Genomic DNA, 16,890 nt, shown 5'->3' with positions numbered 1-16,890 from the left:
ATTCTAAAATTGGCTTATACAAATTAGATTTCAAAATGTCCAAAATGATACCAAATTGAACTGATTACATCCCTATTTGTACTATCAAATACCTGACCTAATCTTTATAGTCATACTTGTGTTCCTTGGTAGTAAATCCAAACCGGGAAAAATAAATAAAAAGTATTAGGTCTCTATATAAATCTAACAACTTATAAATTGATATAACCGAACATTAAATTTATTTTAAAATAAAAAGAATTTTACAATAAAAAGAATTTAACAATTAGAAGATTCACATCAAAAGAAGTCAAAATCATTTTATAACATCTCTTTATAAACTAATCATTTTTTAAAGAGAAATTTTATTTACAATCTTTACCTATAAATTATATGTGCAGACCTTTTATTAAATGAGAAAAAATATCATTTTAAGAAGAATACTTTTATATTTTAAAAAATTTTAAAAATAAAATTACTTAAACTTATATTATAACCTTTAAATTAAAGATTGCACGTAACATTACCCTTTCGAGAACAACTTGACAATATTTCTTAACAGCCGTAGATGTGTTATACCAATTTGGGCTTCAAGCTGCTAAAATCCCACACGCGGGCCGCGGCCCATCTTAGAGGCCTAGGGTTCAGGGTTTTTCTTCTCCCTCTCCTTTGTTCCAGTGTTCCTCATCAGAGAGATTCTACAGACAGAGAGAGAGTGAAATGAGAGAAATACAGCTCTCGTTGAACAAAACCCAGAAAATCAGGCTCCAGAGAGCACTGGAAAAGCTCGAGTCTTTGTCTTCAAAGGTGAACTCCCATGCCTCTGTCACCATCGCCGATTCCATCCCTGTCAGCTACGAAGATGGCGTGCTCAAGTATCATTCTCTTCTCTAAGAGCTTTTTATATTCTGAAATTTGACTTCCTTTTCGAGGCTTCACTATTACATATCATCTATGCATGTATATGTCTGTTTATCTCTCTCTTCATATATGTGCTATATAACAATTTCCTTTTTTGCTTAATTTTTTGGATTTAAGGGGTCATGGAACCTTGGACTTCAATGGAGAATTGGTTTCGACGGTCTGTGGCGTGGTCGAGCGCGTGAACAAGCTCGTCTATGTCCGCACGTTGCGGGCCAAGTAGTAGCACACATTGCAATTACATTTCAAATTTTAATAGTATTGTACATTTTTCTCCTATCTAATTGTCGAATTTGGTATGATTTTTCAAATTATGATTAGGTACAAGCCAGAGGTCGGAGATATCATTGTAGGGCGTGTTAGCGAGGTGAAAAAGAAATCCCCCCCTCGAATTTTTTTGGGTAGTTCTGATGAGTAGCTTTAATGAAGCTAATATGTCCATTTGAACCTTTATAATTTATTCAAGCGAGGTATTGCGGCATTGCGCTGCGTTTTCCATTATAGAACATTGTGCTTAATTTGTGGAAGCCTAACTGAGGCATATAAGCCTATAATTGCCTCTAGCAGTCTATTTTTGTACATCAAGACAAGCAACGCAGTTAGGCTCACTTTTGGTTACTATTCACAATTTTGTGGCAATCCAATATGTAAAAGGTTATGGCAGGAAGTTGCCCATAAATTCTTGAGAACATGATTTTCCAATCTGAAATATCCCTGATCAAGATCTTCCCAGGCTAGAGTTCCTAAACGTTGTCAAATATTTTTTATGAATATATTTTGATAAAAATAAATAGAAGAAAAAGTTGGTCATGAATATTTTTTTTTTCTTATAAGTAAAATATTGGTTATGAATATGTATTATCATTATGACCTGACTGCTTTCATGCTGCTATGCTTATTAATGAAAATATATTTATTTTCTTAATTTGGTGAAACATATATAGCCAAAAAATAAAATATTACTCATTCAATCAAAGTACATATTGTGCATCTTTTCCCCTCTTTCTCTGTTTCTCCTAACCCGTACTTGCTCAGGTTGCTCAAAAGCGTTGGAGGTTGGACATAAATTATAGCCAGGATGCAGTTTTGATGCTTTCTTCAATGAACTTAGCAGATGGCATCCAGGTATTTCTCTTAGTGGCAAAACCTTGTAATGTGAATCTTTCGCAATGGTTTTCCTTCATAAAGTATGCAATCCCTTGATATTAATGTAATTTTGCCCAAGCATAGCACATCTAAAAGATATCAAAATTAATGTTTTAGTTCAGTTTAGGTGATCTTGCTACCCTTACAGCTTTTCTCAGCGTATTTGCTTGTATGTGACCAAGTGCTAAATTTGAGTTGTTTTTCATCATCATTCACAAAACGGCACTGTGGTTAACTTAACAGAATGTTCTTATCGTTAAACATACTTTTATGTGTATCCTTTAATTTTAACTCAGCTATCAGATATTGAGCCAGATAACAACAGTGCTAAGTGGCTGTTTTCCTGGTTTGCATGAAAGATTCAAGGCTTCTTCTTATAGATTCTTAGGGGACACGAATTTTGCGAATATCAAAATATTTTGATTGGCACCAGGTGTCCGGGAACAACGTCCTGACTAATCCCAGGGGTGCACAGGCCCTCGGCAAGGAGTTTCCCACAAGTGCACCTTGGGTAATTCAAGGGGAATCCCCCAGTCCGATGGCCCCTAGAGATTGTTTGCACCCAAGGGGATTTGAACCTTAGACCTAAGAGAAACATACCCACAAGCCCAAGGCCTTTACCACTTGAGCCAACCCCTAGGGGTTTGTGAATGTTGAAATATTATTGGATACTGATCCTACTGATAAAAAAAATTTTTGGATACTTATCCTAAAATGATGTGGTGTGTATGGTGGTAAACTAGCATAATACTATATGAGTGCAGGCAACGAGAGGGCATTATTTGTTATTATTTAGATATAATGGTTCGCATCAAGGTGTATCAACTTCCTTTTGTGTATTCCTGCTGTGTGTTTGGGCTATGCCTATTCTTTCAATAAAATTTTATACTTGTATGAACAAAATCAAGGCATATAAAGTCAGCGAGTCCTTGTGACCGTGAAATGGCTTCATCTGGGCAAAAGATGGTGTACATCTTGACTGTTTTGGATACAGTTGCAAGCCTCACTCAAACTTTACCCCTTTTTTTGGTAGAGACGACGAACCGCTTTGGATGAACTCAACATGCGCAGTATTTTTGAAGAGGATGATGTTATTTGTGTAAGTCCCATAATATTTATTGACCCATTCCAGAATAAATGAATTAATAATAATCTTTTATAACAAGTGATGCTTCTTTTTCCAGGCTGAAGTCCGCGGTTTCCAATATGATGGCTTACACCTCCAAGCAAGAAGTCAGAAGTACGGGAAGGTTTGTTTTCTTGTGTAGCTTATAAACCTCTATATTCAGATCTAGAAAAAAGGAGGAAATAATTTTTATACTGGCTCTTTTCACCTTGAGATTTATATGCAAGGAAATAAAGAAATTTACTTAATTTTTTTAAAAGACAATTCCTCAAAGTTAGGTAGCAAGTACAATCTGTTGGCCACTGTTATTGGCAGAGCTAGGTTGTTGCTTCCAGAGCAATTCCCCGCATGTGAAGCCATCTCATTTTATGCTCATGTGATAACTATGGATGCAACTAAAGGTTCTCATTAAATTGGAGTTGTGTTGTTAAGTAACTGGCTCCTTCAAGCATCTTTTGTGTTATTGTTCCTGTTGTTAGTACAATGTCATTGCCTTCATCCTTTAATGCTTGCTGCAGTTGTTAATATTAATTGTATTAATGGTAGTGATTTGCATTACAGCTTCAAAGGGGTCAACTGCTCACAGTTCCCCCTTATCTAATGAAGAGACGCAAACAGCATTTCCACCATCTAGACCAGTATGGTGTTGACTTAATACTTGGCTGTAATGGATTCATCTGGGTCGGTGAGCACGTTGAAGCCAGAGATGATATGGTAGAGGATCAAGAGAAAAAACCTGAATTGCAGAATACTAAATCTCAAAAAAATTCCATGAGTCTTGAAGATCAAGAAAGAACTTACACTCCAATAGAGACAAGGCAGAATATATGTAGGATTGCAAATGCTATCCGTGTGTTGTCTACTTTAGGCTTCAATATAACTGCTGAAGTGATCACGGAGACAGTTAACTTGAGCAGCTCACTGAATCTTGATATTCATCAGATGCTTGGTTCAGAGTTCTGTGTTCTGGTTGCTGAGGGAGAGGCCGAGCGGAGAAGCTTAACCAAAAGGAAGGGGTGATTCTAGCATCCTAATTATGGGCTAAGTTTTTAGAGAAGCTTCGACCCCACTCACACTCTAGAAGGGAAAAGCACCTAAGAATTGCCAATACGTGTTAGTTCTGTCCTTCGATTGGGTGTATGTTGTGATTGATAGGAAAATCAGGTTGCTGGCACGTTGGATCTCATCGAATTTGTTTGAAGCATCTCAGACCATTATACTCTGTTATTATGTTAGAAAAAAATAAAATGGCTTTAGAACTGCATTGGCAATGTGTTATTTCTGTAGATTTTCCATCACTTAGAGATTTCCCAAAGAAAATAGGAGTAATCGAACGGCTCACAGTTTCATTCATGACCTAAGATCTCAATTGGTACAAGAATTTTCACTGAAGTTGAAACAATGCCATATATTTAACCATAATTGTCAACCATAAAATGGTCAAGACACAAGACTTCTAATAGTGGTAAAGGTCTTGGGTTTAGAGGTATGCTCTCCACGGGTCAAGGTTCAAATTTTCTTATGTGCAAACAATCTTTTAAGAGTTATCGGATTGACAGATTTTTTTCTTGAATTATCTGATATGAATTTGCAAAAAATTTCTTATCGAGGGCCTGTGCATCCCCGATTAGTCGGGACATTCCTGAACACCCGGTGCCAAAAAATAATATATATATATATATATATATATATATATATATATAGGGAATTAATCAAGCACAAAAGAAAGGGGATTAGAAACTCAACAGTCACCCTCAAAAAATTGAAAAAGGGTGAGACAAGAAAAAAGAAAAATAAGAGCGAGAGAAATATAATCACAAAAACAATTCTGGTCCCATGATTTCCTAGCTTAGACGTTGCCTTCATTATCAACAAAAATGTCACTTCTACATAGTGTTATTTGCGGCATTTTGGGATGTAAGCCGGACTGTGAAGTTTGTGCAGCATCTGACAAGTTTTGATGCTGCAACAGAGGAGCATTGGCTTTAATTAGATTGGATCAATCTAAAAATATGTAAACTCCATCCTTGTAAGCAAAAGCATGGATAAGCTGGCTTTGTTAAGTCATGAAAATAAGAGACAGTGTGGTTGGAAGTGTGTAACAGTTAGTAGCGGTGGTGGAAGAAGAGGAAGATGAAAAGGAGGAGGACAATGAGGGTAGGTAGGGAGAAGTGGATAGAGCGAATGAAGGTAAATAGAAAGAGTGGTAGGTGGGGGAAGATGAAGAGAAAAAAGAAGGAACAAAAAAGAAGAAAAACTCACCTTAGGAGGGGATTCTTTCTCGAAGAAACTCTGGAAAGAAAGAGAGGTAGGTGGAGGCTAATGTTCATGGAAAGTAAGATAGAAGAGAGAGGAGAGAAATTCTCTAAAAGATTTTGGCTTAAGCTACAATTATCCTTCTCTCTTCTATAAAACTTTGAACATCTACAATTATCCTCTTTAGTTTTCTGAGACAAGATTACATCAGAAATTACGGGAAGCACTAATATTTTCTGTTTCCTCGGGAATCCAGTAGCATCAGATTTTTTAACCAGAGAAAGGCCAATCTGTTGTATTGGCATTTGGCAATATGTACAAGTCAAGGCTTATAAACTAAAGTTCGTCTTTCGGAGGCACTTCGAAGCAGTGCTCATCCCAATAGTATGGGAACTTCAATCTTGCTGCAGTGTGAGGCATGAACCAGTCTTCATATATGAACCTGTAAGCAAGAGTCAATGCAAATTTTCCCTCAGAAAAACATGAGAAAAGAAAAAAGGAACCAAGAATCAGACAAAGAACCATAAGAAGACTTTAGGAATAAATTTCATAGCTGATGTTTCGTCAGTAATAGGAATTCTAAAGAAACTTGTATCCTGCACTTGGGATTAACAGTTTGTAAAATAATATTACTAAGAAGATTAACATGATCCGTTGTGCAGGAACCATAGGAAGATTAGTAGATGGTTCTCACAACTAAAATGGTTATGATCACACGATTAATAGATCATCCTAATTCAAAAGCTAATATTTTTTAGTCGGTCAAAAAAGCAATTTTGGTACTTGTCAGATTTTAATTCTGTCACCGAATTATCTAATTTTCAACATAGTTCTTGACGTTATAAAAAGCCTCAATGTAACTTTATTTTACCTTACTGTCACTATATGAATAGTAATTGTGCCTTGAAATAGCTTTATATTTTGATTTGGAGGAAGTACACTTTCCACCCTCTTAAGTACCACACATTTTACAAAATGTACCCTAAACTACCAAAATTGACACATTGCACCCTTCAACTAGCGCGGACTATTTTAACCTTTAAGATGAATGAAAAATAAGTGGAAATAGGTAGTGGTAAAATCTTGACAGTCAAATCGGAATAGAGGGTGTACATTGCACCCTCATTCAATTACGACAGTTAGAGAAATGAAAAGTAGGTGAAAATAGGTGACTTGGTATATATGATGATTGAATCTGAATAGAAGGTGCGCAGTCCAAAATGGGGCAGTCAATGGTAGCTGAAGGATGCAATATGTCAACTCGGCAGTTTAGGGTATTTTACCCTTTCAGATTTTATTAGGTCAACATACGACCTAATGTACCATGTCAAGTTGTAAAGACGTGAATCAAAATGGTTGCCACATTAGCAATTGATAGTCATGTAGTGATTGTAAGGAGGAAGGGCAATATTGAAGCATTTTTTAGAACTTTCAAGGAGTGAAATAAAACAAGTTATGATTCTAGAATGAAATTAAAATCTCACATAACTCAAGGATCAAAATCACATTTGACCTTTCCCAATATTAGGCTTTTAATTGATAGCTTTTTAACTTTCTTATTTTCTTTTTACAACCTCAAACTTCAACTCATTTTGCAATATGACTACCGAATTATCGAACTTGTAACTTAGGCCCCAATTTGAAAATGAAGCTAGAATTTACTCCCTCGTTAAGATCTAACCATTATATGGATGAAAAAAAGGTGGCGTAGCACAACCATAAAGTTGGATCTTGAAGGAGGGGGCAAATTGAAAAAGGTGTAGAAGTTCAAGGGGATAAAATGCCAACTTTGTTAATTTGGTGGTTGAAAGTAGGGGTTGAGGGGCTAAGTGTAATTATCCCTTTAAAACTGATTATATTAAGAATTGAAAAGGAAGATCTTTTCTTGGAGCATTGTCCTTTTTTATATGAGTTTATGATGGTGAGAAGTTACATCTGGAAGGAACCCAAAGCATTGTTTACGATGGAAACTGAAGGATACATTGGATGAATACAAGGAGAAATTGGACAAGATAGATGATGTGTGGAGGGGCTTATCTGTGCAGATTGTGCATGTGTGCAGAGAGATGAACATGATAGCAGACTACTTTGCAAAGGAGGGAACTAGGGGTGTTTCAAAAGTTTATAGTGCTCAAGTTCAACTTCCTAAGTCAAAGGTATGGTTCTTCTAGATAAGGTAGGGAGCTCTGTTTTGAGATGTAAGGAGTTTTTTGGCAAGTTTTGATACTGTATAGTGTTGATTTTTTTCTTATTGAATTGCTGTCAAGATTTAATTGTATTGGGTGATTGTAGAGGTTATTTGATTGTAGAGGTTATTAGATTTTACTGAACATGGTTTTGGGACTTTTAACTCCCAAATGTAAAAAGTATTACTTCGCCGTAAGTGAGAGTTAATCAACAAATTTGGGGCCCTATCCTCTCACTGGGAAAAAAAGAAAAGAAAAGAAAAACAAAGCCCCTCCCATCCCACCCTTGGGCTGATGGAGACGGTAATCATCAGGTCAACTACAATTTTGTAGCCATTTCAGATTGGACGGCTTTATTGTTAGATAATAAAAGCTACTCAAGAAGAGAAAGCCATAACAGCAGGGAATTGTATTCACCTGGAAATAAAATCTGTAGGGAGTCATAAGGAATTGAATATGAAGATTTATCGAAAAAAATTTCTCTCTCCTAGAATTTTCTCTCCGTACACATGCACATTTTTTTCTTCTTCTCGTTGCTTCCTGTAACGTTTCTCCTCGTTAAAGTTGCTATGTTAACTGGATTTTAAGTTTTTGCAGTGGTTAAGATGGGTCGTCCTATAGAGGTGGTGATTGAATCCAAGTGTTTTACTCTGTCAAAGGCTGGTGGTGGACTGATGCGAGTCACCGAGAGAAGCTGGAAGACAGAACATGCGGTGATGCTGGGACCATCTTCAACGCAGTGGCTTGGGAAGGTGTTAGAGGTGAGCCTAAGAGGGGGGAAGAAGGAGGTGTATTCGGCAACTAGAGAAGGATATTGTAGTTTTATTGCTCAAAGCTGCTCAAATCGCAAAGGGAGATATCTTGAGGTTTCTGAGTATAACCAAGGGGGAGGAGGAATGTCTTATGCATTCCAGATGAGAGAATGGATGGAGTTGGAGGAAGATGCGGGAGGTGCTGTTAGAGCGAGGTAAGGAGGTTCCTAACGTGGGTGGTTTGCCTGGTGGAGGTTAGCCAAGTAATGGTAAGGGGGCGGTGAGGCACCATTCCCAGTCGTATAAGGAGGTTCTCTCTCCGACAATGCCGAACATTGTGAGGGAAGGTGGTGGCAATGCGAGAGGCACTGACAGGGGACAGGGGCATTGGCGTCGAGAAGCTTCGTCAAAGTCGTACATTGCGTTGAGCCACTCCCATGGTAGGAATTTTGCAGCGTGGGAGGTCCGAAGGATGCTGTTGGAGATGCAGGGTCAACTACAGTTTCTGCAGAGGAATATGGCTGAGATCGTGGCTTTTGTCAGTCTGTTTAAGGAAAGTGATGAAACGGGAGGCTTAAAAGGAAAAAAGAAGGTTACGGGTGATGGGCTTAGTAAAGCCCAGAATGAGGCCTAGCAGAAAGATAAAAGTGGAAAGGGGCGGGCTGTTTGGCGTAAGGTTGGTGGGCCTTCTCAGCCCAAGTCAAGGCAGATGGGTTCAGCTCCTTCTGATGGGGCTGGGCTGTCTCAGCCCAAGGCCCAATGTAGTGGGCCTGGGCCCGGGGAAAGTATTATTCAGCCCAAGGCTGTAACACCCAGCGTCGAGAGCCCTAGCCCAGGGTTTTTAGCTAAGCTGCACAGTCTTGGCTTCGTGCCGGATGGCCTGCCGACGAAGAAGTTTCAGGTGGCAGTTGCACAGACATCGCCGATAGAGGTAGAGGAGGCCGCCGATGATGTACCGCCGGCATACTGTGCGCAAAAGGCGTTGGTGGAGGTTAGATCTCGCTTTTCTCCGTCGAAGAAGGCTCAGAACTCGCAGACGAATGGTGGAGGCATGGTTTTGGCTCCGGCGAAACTGTCTATCAAACCTTTTGAGGATTTTGAGTTGGCTAAGGAGGATGAGGATTCGGACGACGTTATGCACTCTGTGGAGGACGAATTATTCATCCCTAAGGCTTGCGATCAAGTGGGTTTGGATGAGATTTCGGTGGGTGAAGAGTTTCAGAACTTCCAGAATAACAGGATTGGAAATCCTATCCCATTGAACTACTGTTTTCCAGACCAAGCTTCAGATTGGGTAATACATAAAGTGAAAGAGATCCAACATTTTGTGGGGATTGAGTGTGAGGAGTATGAAGAGCAGTTCATAGCCTTGTTAACTGCTATGGAAGCCGAATATCAACAAAAAAGGAAGGGGGACTCAAAGAAAAGTCGAGAGTTTAAAAGATTGATGAGGTCGATGAATTCGGAAGATAGCTCCAGTAGGAATAGGGTAAAAGGGAAGGGGATGGTTGTTCCCCAATGAAACTCAAGATTGTGTCTTGAAATGTCCGTGGTCTTAACGAGGTAGAGAAGCGTCTTCGGATTTGGCACTTGCTTCGTGAGTGGAAAGCGGACATTGTATGCTTACAAGAGACGAAGCTGAAGATGATCAATAGGAAGATTGTGCGGAGTTTATGGAGCGGTAATTATGTAGATTGTGTATATATGGCCTCTTCAGGGGCATCCAGAGGAGTTGTGGTGATGTAGGATAGGCGGGTGGTGGAGAAAGTGGAGAACTATATAGAGAGATATACGGTAGCGTGCTCTTTTAAATGTGTCTGATGGTTTCTTGTGGGCTTTTGCAAGTGTTTACGGGTCAAATTTAGACGTCGACAGAAGATTATTGTGGAATGAGCTAGCAGGGATACATAGTTGGTGGAAGCTTCCTTGGTGTATTGGGGGTGATTTCAATATTGTTAAATTCCAAAGTGAAAGCTTCAAAGTAGAAGATTGAGGCCAGCAAGTTTGGAGTTCTCAAAGTGTATCTTTGACTTGAACTTGATAGACCTTCCACTTGTAGGGGGCCCTGCCACATGGTCGAATAATCAGACCTGGTCTCGCTTGGATCATTTCTTAATTTCACCTGAGTGGGAAAGCCATTTTCCGGACATATGGCAAAAGCGTTTGGTACGCTTAGCTTCGGATCATTGGCCTATTTTGCTTGATTGTGGAGGCATTCATAATGGTAGACGGTACTTTAAATTCAAGAATATGTGGTTGAAATCAGAAGGTTTTGTGAAGAGGGTCAAACAATGGTAGATTTCGTATCAGTTCGATGGTACACCCAGTTTCATTTTTGCGAACAAACTGAAAGCCTTAAAAAGAGACTTAAAGGAGAGGAATAAACAATCTTTCAGAAACGTAGAGGAGAAAAAAAATACCAAGTGGATGGAAATACAAGATTTAGAAAGACTCCAAGAGGGGAGGCCACTTACTGAGGAAGAGCAAGCACAGAAAACTTTGTTGGTTGTAGAAATGTCATGGCACCAGAAGTCAAGAGCACTATGGTTAAAGGAAGGGGATCGGAGCACGAAGTTCTTCCATAGAATTGTAAACTCTCATAGAAGAAATAATAACATAGAGGTGATGAAAATTGAGGGGGTGGAGTGCAAAGAAGAAGAGGTTATTCAAGATCATGTGGTTGATTTCTTTGAGAAGCTCCTTATTGAGCAGGTGGGGTGGAGACCTACTCTTGATGGATTGATTTTTGAAACTATTGAGCCGGGGTATGTAGCTAGGATGGAAAGGGCTTTCGAGAAGGAAGATGTGTATGATGTAGTAAAGAAAATGCTAAAAGATAAGGCTCTCGGACCTGATGGTTTCTCTATGGGCTTCTTCCAAGAATGTTGGGAGGTGATAAAAGAAGATCTATTGAAGGTGTTTCAGGAATTGTTCTCGGTTGGAAAATTTGAAAAAAGTCTTAACACCACTTTCCTTGCATTAATACCTAAAACGGTTGGGGTTATTGAGATCATAGATTTTCAGCCTATTAGTTTAGTGAATGAAGTATACAAGATTATTTCAAAAGTGCTTGCTAATCGGTTAAGTGAGGTTTTGGGGAAGATTGTTACTAAACCTCAAAATGCATTTGTAAAGGGTAGACAAATCCTCGATGCGGTTCTAATTGCCAATGAATGTTTGGACAGTAGACTGAAGGCTGGTAGCTCATGGATTATGTGTAAGTTAGATATAAAAAAGGCGTATAATCATGTTAATTGGGATTTCCTTCTATATCTACTGGGTAGGTGTGGTTTTGAAGAAAAGTGGAGACTTTGGATCAGCTGGTGTATATTCATGGCAAGGTTCTCTGTGTTGATCAATGGCAGCCCAGAGGGTTTCTTCTTGAGTTCTCGTGGTTTGAGACAAGGGGATCCGTTATCTCCTTTACTTTTTGTTATTGTTATGGAGGCACTAAGTAGGATGATTTCGGCTTCGTTGGCTAATGGGTTTGTTAGTGGTTTCGATATTGGATCTCCGAGTAGGGGTATTACTACTATTTCTCATTTGCTGTTTGCAGATGATATACTTATCATGTGCGAGGCCGATCAAGACCAGTTGCGGGCTGTGAAAGCGTTGCTTCTTTGTTTTGAAGTAGTCTGGCTTAAAAGTGAACTATGTTAAATCCGAGTTGGTGCCGATTGGAGACGTTTAGAATATACGGGAGTTGGCTAGCACACTGGGTTGCAAGATAGCGTCTCTTCCTATGACATACATGGGACTACCGTTGGGTATAGTTTCTAGGGCGTGCTCGATTTGGGATACAGTAATTGAAAAAATAGACAGGAGACTGGCAGGGTAGAAAAGAATGTACTTGTCTAAAGGGGGCCGGATTACATTGATCAAAAGTACACTTTCTAATCTACCCACCTATTTCTTATCCTTATTCCCTATACTAGCAAGTGTGGGAAGTCGAATTGAGAAGCTACAGAGAGATTTTCTGTGGGGTGGCTTAGGAGAAGGGTTTAAATTCCATTTAGTCAAGTGAAAGATGGTGTGTAGTCCTATCTCTAGTGGCGGTTTGGATATTAGAAATTTGAGGTTGTTTAATCGGGCGCTACTTGGCAAATGACTGTGGCAATATATTAAAGAACTAAAAACTATGATCGAGAACAAATATGGTGGTTTAGGGGAGGGATGATGTACTAGAGAAGTTAGAGGCGCCTATGGAATGGGGCTTTGGAAGCATATAAAAAGAGGGTGGGAGGTCTTCCATCATCATGCTAGATTTCAGTTGGTACAGGCTCCAGAATCAGATTTTGGTAGGATGCTTGGTGTGACAACAATGCTCTCCAAGATTTGTTTCCTATACTTTTCCTGATCGCAAGTGCCAAAGATGCCACAATGGTGGAGGTTATGGGAATCTCAGGAGGGAGTATTCACTGGAATATCAATTTCAACCGGGCGGCACAGGATTGGGGGATGGGGAGTTTTGTAGATTTTTATAGTCTCTTGTATTCTTGTCATCCAAATATCTAACATAAAGATGATTTGTGGTGGATTCCTGCAGGGAGAGGGGTGTTCACTGTTCGTTCCTTTTATAAGGTCCTCACACAAGTACCTAAGATACAGTTTTCCTGGAGAAGGCTTTGGTGGCAAAAGGCTCCTCCCAAAACTTCTTTCTTTGTGTGGACAACTTCCTTAGGCAAGATTCTCACTACGGATAATCTGAAAAAGAGGAGGATAATCATTACAGACTAGTGTTGCATGTGTAAAAGAGGGGGTGAGTCAGTGAATCATTTACTTTTACATTGTGAGGTAGCCAAGACTCTAGAATGAGATGTTTAAAAGAATGAACCTAGCGTGGGTTATTCCAAAAACCATGGTGGAAATATTGACATGTTGGACCTCTATTCGATGTGTGCAACAGATCAAAGCGGTTTGAAAGATGATCCATATTTGTATTATGCGGTACTTGTGGCAGGAGCGCAATGAGAGGACGTTTGAAGACAGAGAGATCTATGGCGGAGCTAAAAGTTTTCTTTTTAGGACTCTTTGTTCTTTGGCCATTCCTATGGACTTTAATGGCATGGACCTTCATGATTTCTTAGTTTGTAATGCGCCTATGTAGATACAATTGTTGCCCATTCTTGGATTAATAATTTATAATACTTGTTTACTTATCAAAAAAATTACTTACAAAAAAAAAAAAAAAAAGGAATTGAATATGAAAAACAAAGGTTCCAGCAAGTATCTTCTGGGCCACTGGATATATAAGATGTCGATAGACAAAGATGCACTTAGGTCTCATTTGGTTCCTCAATTTAGATGAGATGAGATGAGATGTTTTGTTGAAAGTTGAATAAAATATTGTTAGAATATAATTTTTTAATATAATTTTTATTTTGATATTAGAAAAAGTTGAATTGTTTATTATATTTTGTGTAGGAGTTTGGAAAAGTTGTAATGATAAAATGAGATTTTTGTGTATCTAAACCGAGCCTTAACAATTATAATATATTAGAAGTTATACGGTGTGTGATACGCTGAAGAACTTGGGCATGACTGGTTTCTGGAGACCAGGTGTCTCAACGAAGATTAGCTAATGTGAGAGACACAACAGTTTTGAAGTCTCAAGCAACATTTACTTTGAAAACTAAAGCCAGATCTACCCGCCCCGGTCCTTCTTCAGACTAGAAAAGCAAGCATTTATTACAAAAACGTAACGATGATAAATATGGAGTTGGGAAGATTACATACACTTTGGCTGGCGGGCGAGATATAACGGCAAGCACTTGCAAATCTTCATGTTCATTTGTATTCCATACCTGCAATGTCACAAACAATAATAATAATAAACAAATAAATAAATACTGGAGGATGATTGTTAAAAATTCTCAACATGATACAACGAATCAAGACATAAGTACAAGTTCCTTGATTTAAGAACTCAAAATTATTGAATTGAAAATAAATATAAAGATATACAAGTGTTGGTGCAACAAGTACATGCATTGTTGTTTAAATAATTAAGATATTTTTCCATACCAATTAAGCAAATAAAGTAAATTTTGACTACCTAGACATTGACCAAGCAAAAAATCAGCAGTTCCCAAGGAAACTCATCCAAATCGATGGCATCATCCAAGCATTATGATGTCATTAATCACATCTATGACTCTATAAATCAATCAATTAATAGCAATGTTTCAAATCAACAATTCGCTACCAGCAACATGAAGCCAACTCTGGCATACCAATCTGTATCATTTCACCTTGAGATGTAAGAACTTAGACCCAGTTTGACTGCAAGCTCAGTTAAATCAGACTAACACATCTCAAAGTAGGAGTATTGGTTTTCGTAATTGGATCATTCCTAGTGTGCCCTGTCTTCAAGAGGTACATAACCGTGCAAAGGACCAGAGTCATAACCACCCAACTCCAATCTATATCTCAGAGCCTCTTCAATTCCTTTCCCTTTTTATGATCATCAAGTCTTATTTTTATGTATTTCATTTCTTTTCAACTTAAAATGACATGCGTAGGATTCACAAAATTCTCTAAAAAACTTTTGTACCCCATATTAGCAAAAACCTGCTCAATCTACATCATTAGATAACAGATTCTTAGACTATTAGAATACATAAAGTATAGTTTACCTGATGAACATCATTTACAGGGACATGAAATGTGCTATTAGAATAGATTCTAAACTCTTGAGGCTTTCCAGGGTGCTTCTCATGTGAACTTGATGCAAGATACAGAGTTCCACTTCCCTTAAGGACAACAAAAACTTCTTCGCAGGAGTGCCTGTGGATTGGTGTGCCTGATCGTGGGGCAAATGTCTGAAGCCAAACTTCAACCTGCAAAAGCCCAAAACTTGAGTTATATAATTTGAGAAAACAGATGTGTGACATCTTTAACTTGGTCCTTTAAAGAGGCTCAAAGACAAGGTCAGTTCAAGCTAATATGTGTACACAGCTTCCAGACAGTGAGAGTTCCTATGGTTCAAAATTACTAACAGTAAGTTAATATCCTCGGATACATTTCAATATGAGATACATCTCAACAATATAATCATATGATGTGTATGGTTTTCTTTATACTCACCCTGTTCAAGATTCTAATATGATTTTTGAATTCACAAAGGGAGACTATGAAACTAGAGGGACAAGAAAGAGTAAATTGAACTTTGGTATTGGATACCTCTTTCATTCCATGCATGAATGAACCTGCAACAGTTACGTGGGAAAAACCTCCCCTTCCATAATTATCTTGTGGAAGCTCACTAATATTCCTAACCAGTGGTAATCCTGCATCAAAAGTGAGAAAAAATCATTATTATTGAAGACTAAGCAGTTAACCAAACTGATATGTACCAGGATTTTCACCAAAGCGCTTAATCTGAAAGATATAGTCATAGAGAACTCAAACTAACAGAGTCAGCCACGACTTCTTCATGGTTCTTGTCCAATTCTTTTCACTTACAAAAGTTCCAGTCAAATTCATGAAAGATTTGAAGAGAACAAGATTAAACACGTGCATAACCAGCATTCCATCACAGGAAGAATCAAGACATAACAGCATGCCAAAAATCAAAAGCACATTTAAATGAGTGATACACAATATTTAGAGTCTACGTCAGATTTTCTTTTCTTTTATTCTTTTTTTCTTTTCCGGTAAACTAGATAAAATTCATGCATCGTAAGATACTTACCTTCTTATTTTTCTTTTTATTATTGCAAAAATATTCATTTTTCTTAAGATTTCCCCACATATTACTGCATACATAATTTGGTAACCCGAATCTTAAAATTCGAATGACTCCAATAAAATAACAGACCGGTCCAAATAATCAAAACCTCGAGAATTAGCCTCTAAACTAGCTGTCCAAGCCATGAATCATAAAATCATAAATCCAAACATCCAAAGCCCCCCCCCCCCAAAAAAAAGAAAAAAAAAAGGCACTACAATCCTAGTTTCTACTCCTACAGGGCAACACCATGAATTTCCATCCCAACAGTTGAAAAATGATTAAACCAACCAGAGTAAAAAAAGAAAAAAAGAAAAGGAAAATCAGGTTTTTAAGTACAGTGATCCAGATGACAAAGCAATGCAAAGTACGAGTTAATTATATCACGAAACTCTACGAAACTGAAGGTGATAAAAGTAAGAGCTACTCACCCTTGGTTGAGCAGTGAGAAGCCTCAGCCATCGCAGAGACTAAGAGCGACGTAAAGAAGAAAGTGAACCAATGCCCGGCCATTTTTCTCAAGAAGCTGTAGCACCTGCTGCGTTTATCACTTTGTAGTTTGTGTGACCGCCTGCTGCGACAAATAGGGTCGGTCATTGGGTGTCGGAGGGAAGGCAATTAGGTCGGCTAAAGTCGACTTAACAAATAATTTTTGTAAGAATCTGAAACTCTTATTACGGCACTATTTTTTCTGTTGTTAAGGCTGGGGAATAAACTTCTTCCCTTTGGATCCCTTAACGAAAATTCGAAATGTATCACCATTTATTTTCGCAAGGATATGACTTAAGATTAAAG

At 38.3% G+C, this 16,890-nt stretch overlaps 2 protein-coding genes across 2 annotated transcripts; one reads left to right on the top strand and one right to left on the bottom strand.

Moving 5' to 3' along the window:
- Positions 1-654: 654 nt before the first annotated feature.
- LOC108994508 (exosome complex component RRP4 homolog) lies at positions 655-4,436 on the top strand. Its single transcript, XM_018969751.2, has 7 exons — positions 655-854; positions 1,018-1,119; positions 1,222-1,267; positions 1,936-2,025; positions 3,080-3,145; positions 3,231-3,296; positions 3,734-4,436. The coding sequence occupies exons 1-7, from the start codon at positions 700-702 to the stop codon at positions 4,190-4,192; spliced, it is 984 nt and encodes a 327-aa protein (XP_018825296.1). The 5' UTR covers positions 655-699; the 3' UTR covers positions 4,193-4,436.
- Positions 4,437-5,552: 1,116 nt separating this feature from the next.
- Positions 5,553-16,674, bottom strand: LOC108994509 (auxin-binding protein T85). Its single transcript, XM_018969753.2, has 5 exons — positions 16,527-16,674; positions 15,549-15,655; positions 15,002-15,205; positions 14,103-14,170; positions 5,553-5,870 (listed from the first exon to the last, which is right to left on the bottom strand). Exons 1-5 carry the CDS (start codon positions 16,606-16,608, stop codon positions 5,765-5,767), a joined length of 567 nt encoding a protein of 188 aa, XP_018825298.2. The 5' UTR covers positions 16,609-16,674; the 3' UTR covers positions 5,553-5,764.
- Between the last annotated feature and the right edge of the window lie 216 nt (positions 16,675-16,890).

This window comes from Juglans regia, chromosome 8 (genome assembly GCF_001411555.2).
Source record: "Juglans regia cultivar Chandler chromosome 8, Walnut 2.0, whole genome shotgun sequence".
NCBI classification, from domain to species: Eukaryota; Viridiplantae; Streptophyta; class Magnoliopsida; order Fagales; family Juglandaceae; genus Juglans; species Juglans regia.
The sequence above is the reverse complement of the archived record's forward strand: the minus strand, read 5'-3'. Positions and strand labels throughout refer to the sequence as shown.

Bases quoted from the DNA above. Each gene is read 5' to 3' on its own strand.
- LOC108994508 (XM_018969751.2), top strand. From the start codon at position 700: ATGAGAGAAATACAGCTCTCGTTGAACAAAACCCAGAAAATCAGGCTC. The intron at 855-1,017 runs GTATCATTCTCT...TTTGGATTTAAG, and splicing joins TACGAAGATGGCGTGCTCAA to GGGTCATGGAACCTTGGACT. The intron at 1,120-1,221 runs GTAGTAGCACAC...AATTATGATTAG, and splicing joins GTCCGCACGTTGCGGGCCAA to GTACAAGCCAGAGGTCGGAG.
- LOC108994509 (XM_018969753.2), bottom strand. From the start codon at position 16,608: ATGGCCGGGCATTGGTTCACTTTCTTCTTTACGTCGCTCTTAGTCTCT. The intron at 15,656-16,526 runs GTGAGTAGCTCT...CTTTTGATGCAG, and splicing joins TTCTCACTGCTCAACCAAGG to GATTACCACTGGTTAGGAAT. The intron at 14,171-15,001 runs GTAAACTATACT...GTGACATTGCAG, and splicing joins CTGTAAATGATGTTCATCAG to GTATGGAATACAAATGAACA.